The sequence below is a fragment of the Diadema setosum genome, chromosome 10 (genome assembly GCF_964275005.1).
Source record: "Diadema setosum chromosome 10, eeDiaSeto1, whole genome shotgun sequence".
NCBI classification, from domain to species: domain Eukaryota; kingdom Metazoa; phylum Echinodermata; class Echinoidea; order Diadematoida; family Diadematidae; genus Diadema; species Diadema setosum.
Window position 1 is genome coordinate 20,868,449 of NC_092694.1, and position 6,641 is coordinate 20,875,089.

Sequence of the window (6,641 nt, forward strand, 5' to 3'; positions counted from 1 at the left end):
ACACTTTTTGAAAATACAGTGTAATTCCTCGTGTGTTTGCTAATCATATGCCATGTCAAATCTCAGATTGCCACAGACTTTTATAATTAAATGACATTAAATCAAGACAGATGTAAAGCACAAGGAACTAATTTTATAATGTCTCGGTCCAAAAGCGTGTCCAATACAATATTTCCCTTCAGCCGTGTCCGTAAAAGATGTTTAAGAGAAATGCACCAAGCGTTGGAAAATAATATCATACCTTTCTTTTTCCCGCCGGTATTAGGTTCATATTGATCTCTCTTCTCCTTACTTCTCTTTCTCTCTCGGTGTATTTCATATTCCCATGTGGATAAACATACGTTCCATCATTCATGCAAGCAGTTAGGATAATCTAGCTGCGCATATATTTGCATTGGTGCTTTAGGGCTATTACATCCATCCAAAAACAGAATGAGGAACGATTTCTACATATTTATGCTGCTATGGTGGCATGATGGTGGCATTCTACATCAAAGCTTTGAAACTGGATAGTACCTGGGGTTCCGGAGAATTGTGCATAATTGATTTATATTCTTTTAATATCAGATTCATGAAATGGAAGACATTTTTCAGACTGTTGATAGTCCCACAGATTGAAAAGCGTGTCTAGTTTGACCCTGAAAATGCCACCTGCGACCATACAGCACTAACGTTTTATGAGCGTTCAAGTTTTAGAGCAGGCTTTAAAACTTTATGCCTCGCGAAGTAAAAGCACAACGGCCGGTTCCCAGCATCGCACGCCTTACCACTTTCCCTGCTTGCAATCACAGACTGAATGACATAGTGTGTGCGTGTGTTTGTGTGTGTTCGTTTGTGTGTGTGTTTATGTGTAAGAGCGTTGTGTGCAGGTATGAATGTATAGGTAAGTTAGTTATTTACGTGCAATAAGAATAAACAAGAAAACAAGTCTATGCTCTTGCAAAATATCACACTTACAGAAGAAAATATTGAAGGTAAATCTTGCCTTCTATCTTTCGTTTTCGGCCGATGATATTCTTTGCCCTGTAGATGAGTCACTCGCGAACTACACGCACGCACTGCTACCTCATTGACGTATGCAGCGAGCGCAGCACGAGACCTCGTAAGCCACGCCCATTAACAATCAGCTTGGCCAATCAGAGTTCGGAAGGGCTGGCTATGTTGTCCATGCACCTGTGCGTACTCAAAGCCGAGTGGGAAATGTGCACTATAAATGCGGTGTTTGTCGCTCACATGTTTCAGATTCTAACTCAACTATACGAGAAAAGCAGCCCTATCTCGCTTTGCTGTATCTTCTCGAACGCTGTATTCACTTGTGACTGCACCTTATCTTGTAACTTCGTATTGCATTTCAGTCAGTTGGTAGATCTCATCTACCAACATTTGGATTTTAAACGCACACCTGTAGTCTGTGTTATTCTGCTTAAATAACTGAATGTTTTCATCATGGTTCCTCAAACACTGACGACTAACGGACTTATCGCCATGCAGACACAGGGACCTAACTCGCCGTCTGACGGAATGTCGGGCGGGGGCTCTCCCGACGCTCTCCGACAGTCGACCCTTGATATCGCTGAGGACATTTGCCAGACAAATTGGAGAGGCAACAACGGTCACATCAAGCGGCCGATGAACGCATTTATGGTCTGGTCGCAGATTGAGAGACGGAAGATCATGGAGACCCAGCCTGACATGCACAATGCTGAGATATCCAAGCGACTTGGCAGACGGTGGAAGACTCTGGACGATGTAGCTAAAACTCCGTATGTGGAGGAGGCAGAGAGGCTCCGACTCTTGCACATGGCTGAGTACCCTGACTACAAGTACAGGCCACGCAAGAAGTCCAAGCCAACCACCAAGACCGACTCTACCTCTAAGCCCGGCAGCAACGGCAGTAAGTCCAAATCCAGCAAACCCAAGTCTTCATCTTCAGGAGCAAAAGCTCCCAAAACTAGCGGCACGTCGCTCCAGCAGCACCATGCTCAGCAGATCGTACACTCTGGTCGAGTGGAGAAAATCCCCAAGCTCAAACTTACCATCGATAAGAAATTCCGTGAAAGCATCAAGGCGAGCAAGATCGTGGAGCTTGCGCCCAGCCAGCTGACTCCTCCAGCCAAAGTCCCCGCCAGCCCCACTGGATCCAACACCGACCCATGCCACGAACAGAGTCTCTACGAGGATTACTCCATCCCGCCTGCCGCCTACAACAACGCCAAGCCATACGACTACGGCGTGCCTAGTGGCGCTACCACGACGACCTGCTCGAGCCCGGCCTCATCAGACATTTCTCAGCAATCTACGATGTCGACCAACTCCTCAGTTTCATCGATGTCCACCTCCTCGTCGTACATGCTTGATTCAGCGACATCTCTCGAGGACGTATTCCCGGGTGGCATCACTGGTTCGGAATTTAGCAATTTCAATTTCGGCTCATTACCAGACGATTTGAGTCCGCTCGACTCCGTGGGAAGCAATGGTAGCCATTTTGAGTTTCCAGATTACACGACACCCGAGGTAAGCCAACTTATAGAGTCAGACTGGTTTAGTGGACTTCCATCCTTGATGTCGACGGCATACAACTAGATCAAAATGCAGATAAAAACATTTCGACCGAGCCTTTTGTTGCACAGGTTTTTACCTGAAACGAACCTTTGAAAAGACAATCCTGCCACGATTTCGAACTTCTGACAAATCTTGATTTTCGTGATATAAATTCAGGTTCGTAACAATGTTAACAAAACCGTTATCCCATTCCAAAAACTGTCCTCAAATTCTCGCTGCAGGCTGGTGAGAATTAGCGTTAGAAATGTGTTCGTCTGGACTGATTGCTATTCTGTCGCGTTTCGAATCTGTACTGAACATGCATGACACTTCACGATGGCCTTAAAATCTGCATCATATCCGAACTAGTAAATTGAAATCATTATGATGCATACATAATGAACACATACCACACCAACAATGGACTTTTAATCTCCATTTGCAATCACTATTTATTCGACGTGTTTGCTTGTGATAAACTGCATCCGCTATGAGATTTCAACGGGCGTGCTCGTCGTTGCAGGTGCAAGCCTCGGAGATAGCCGTATTTATACTGTGAAAACCTTGAACCAAACCGAAAAGTTGGCACGCGAATTGCAAGCTTCGAGCCTGGCCAAGTATCGCTGACCTTTGGTGAACTCTCTACACAACCCCCAAACCATTCAAGTGTGATCCAAGGACTGCGTTTAGCAAACAATAACGTGTGTATTCCCCTGTATACATTTTGCATTCTCTTTTACTTACGATGCTGTTCGGTTTTCGGTATTCTATTTCGACACGTTTTCTGTGTCAATACGTCTTGAAAATGATCGTATTACGATATCCTGGTTTCTTGTGTAGGATACTATGTGAGCGTATTTGTTTTTCGTGTCTGCCAGCTTGGCAAAAATATTTTTCTACGATTGTGTCATTTTTACCTTATCATGGTTGAACAAATCTGACTGCACTCCATAATTCCGATACAAAACATTCGTTGTAAACACGATATTTATATTATTTATGCAAAGGAATTGTACAGGAATAGACTTCTATGTGTTGTACTTATTGTGAAGCTATGTATGCATATTATATACCTGTTTTATTTTGTAGGATGACTGCGTACTAAATCATAGCTAGACATATTTTAAGCTGATTTCTGTTCCTTTAGATTTCTGTTACATTCAACGCTCAGAGAATTCAGAATTATTTTGCAACAAATGACAAAACGAGAAAGATTATTTGAAAGGAAAGAGACTATTTCAGAGAGATAATAAGAGACTTTGATTTGATTGGGAAACCTTCAATTTTACGAAATTATACAAGGGAGGTGTACTATTATGCTCCTTGGGTTCTTGAGTCAAATCGAAGATATTTTGAATGAAAGAGTATTGGAAAGATAGACTATTATTACTGCTTTTGTAAATTCGTAGATGTTTTATATTATATATCCCTTCTGTCTATTTGTACATAGAGATACTATTCACCTATTTCGTACTCAGCTTTTTATAAAATAAGAATATTTTGTAGCAGAAGATTTACAGATTGTTATGGAAAATTGCTTGCGTAGAGACAAATAGTATTGCTGGCACGGGAAACAAATTGCGTGTGGGGATTTTTTTTTTTCACAAAAAGAGTGTTGTCTATACCGTCATCTTACTCACATGTCCTACATTCTTATTTTCGATTTTTGTGGCAGTGCGAATGCCAATTGTGACTGCAACCTTGCGAAATGCATTAACCCATGGAGGGGCCTTGCAGACTGGAATATAATGCGGACACACAGGCATTAATAATGATACAACTATGAAGTGTATGCATTGACGAGAGTGTTTTTACCAACACTTGCAATTCATGTATCTTGTGACTTCCAACACTGAGACAAGTGGTATTTGAATAACTTCCAAACGGCGTAGGGACGTGTAGAATGTGTTTTATACATCTAAAAAAAAAAAATCGAAATTTGAAAAAAAAGTCTCAAGGAATGAGAATGAACTTTCAGTGAGGCGTGCTGGGGAGGTTTCTGTATGTCATTTACAATGGTGATTTTTCCTAATGATATTTGTAATATATTTTTGAGCATAAAAATCATTTGATACGACAGACTTTGTTACTCGTTAACTTAAAAAAGTGAGAAAAACAAAGAAAAACTTTCAAAATATACATTTTCAGAAACGAAATGATAAGCAACCTGTCCTACGGCGTGTCATTTCTGCACGTGTGAAGATTGAGTGAAAACTGATCGATGAGTTTGTTTGAATATGTGCTCGTGTTGAAATTAGAATCCTTTTGCTTGTAAGAAGGAGATACACAGTGTGTTTATGTAACTACGCGAAGTCATGCATAGGTGTATAATTTTTGCGAAGTGTGGACGATGTATGTGTGTAGTGTGTGTGTGCGTGTGTGTGTGTTAGTGTGTGTGTGTGTTAGTTACAGAGAGAGGGAAAGCAAGACAGCTGTACAAACTGGACAATCGTCCCTGTATGTGAAAAGAAAGTTGTCTTTGAAATTATATGATAGAGAATTATACACACACACACACATATATATATATATATATATATATATATATATATATATATGTGTGTGTATATATATATATAAACCCCTGTATGTATATGTATGCATAGACCTATGTAAAAAAAAGCGTGTATATATATATATATATATATATATATATATATATATATATATATATATATATATATATATGTATATACAGGTATATATATATATATATGTACATGTATATAATATTGTAGAGAAAAAAAAAGAGAAAGAGACAAAAGCATGTGCTGGACACACAATACTTATCATAATCCTTCATGTTATCTCATTTTTTTTTCTCTCAGAGAATAGAACTGATGGGGCACAGTGTACAGTATGTCACCACGTACATTGAACAATTCGACATACATTGTACGTACATACATGCATATCGGTCATATAAACGTAAATATAGAACGGTGATATGTATGCACTTAAGGACAGAATTCTCTATCTTGCGGTGTCTAACAATTTTCAGCATGCAGGCCAACATAATCACGGAGAAACTCTTGAAATTGAAGGTCACTAACACATCAATATTCAGATTGTATCATTCACGTGAAAACAAAGATAAAATATATTCTCACCTCACGTACTTATAAACGATTATGTAGAAATCACGTGTTTCTTCATGCCAAAATGACACAGGACACCTCACACGATAACGGTCTTCTGCCATTAAGCCTGATCCCCACCCCTCCCCCAATCGCTAGTAAACTTGTCTTGCTCTATAAACGATAAAAAACAGCATGATCAACGTTGTCCTGAACACGATAACAACAAGACCAATGAACATCATAGACGACCACACATTTATATCCAACGGATTAGAATGGTGATTATTATGATGAAAGTCACTTTAATCTGATCAACATCACGCGTCCGAAAAAATGTTACCTTACCCTTTCTCCACCTGCCTGTTATAATAGAGAGCCAAATGATACATCTTTTTTTCTTGCGATACAGGTCTCACCTTCCATACCTTCACTCCTCTCAATACTTAGTCTTTTCTCCTCAATAGATGCCATTGTGCGGCGGAGAGCCACAGAGGGTCGAGCTCACACGCTGTGACCCGAGGTTGACCCGAACCGTTGACGGAGAGTCTCGGCGTCCTCCCGTGCTCTGTCCTTCTTTTACTATTACACTACTTACATTGATATTTTCTTTTTCTTTCTTTTTTTTTCTTCTCTTGGTCTTTCCTTTCTTGTATTCCCTTTTATAATTTCGTGAGGGATGACGTTTGAATGCAATATGTTAGTAAGAAAAATACAATGAATGTTGCAATGACAAGTAAATATCGTTGGTCGGCAGCTGCAACACTCAATTACCCTAAATACGCTGCCACAGACTTGAGACACATACTATACCCGTAGTTCATTGCTACAAGCAATTGTTGCAGGGAAATAAGGAAATACCAGTTCATCGTTCCCATGGATGTTGTTTGGTCATCTTGGTAAAGTTGATTACGTAATGTTAATCTATCTTTACGGTACATACATAAAGTACAACAAAGAGACATCCTACTGTTCTTTTCAACGTACACTGACTATAAGAATGAAGAGGGAATGGCTACACTA

General features: G+C 40.1%; 1 protein-coding gene across 1 annotated transcript; it reads left to right on the forward strand.

Moving 5' to 3' along the window:
* Window positions 1–1,265: 1,265 nt before the first annotated feature.
* LOC140233614 (transcription factor SOX-4-like) lies at window positions 1,266–4,687 on the forward strand. The gene has a single exon (XM_072313714.1). The coding sequence runs from the start codon at window positions 1,447–1,449 to the stop codon at window positions 2,581–2,583; it is 1,137 nt and encodes a 378-aa protein (XP_072169815.1). The 5' UTR covers window positions 1,266–1,446; the 3' UTR covers window positions 2,584–4,687.
* Window positions 4,688–6,641: the final 1,954 nt, after the last annotated feature.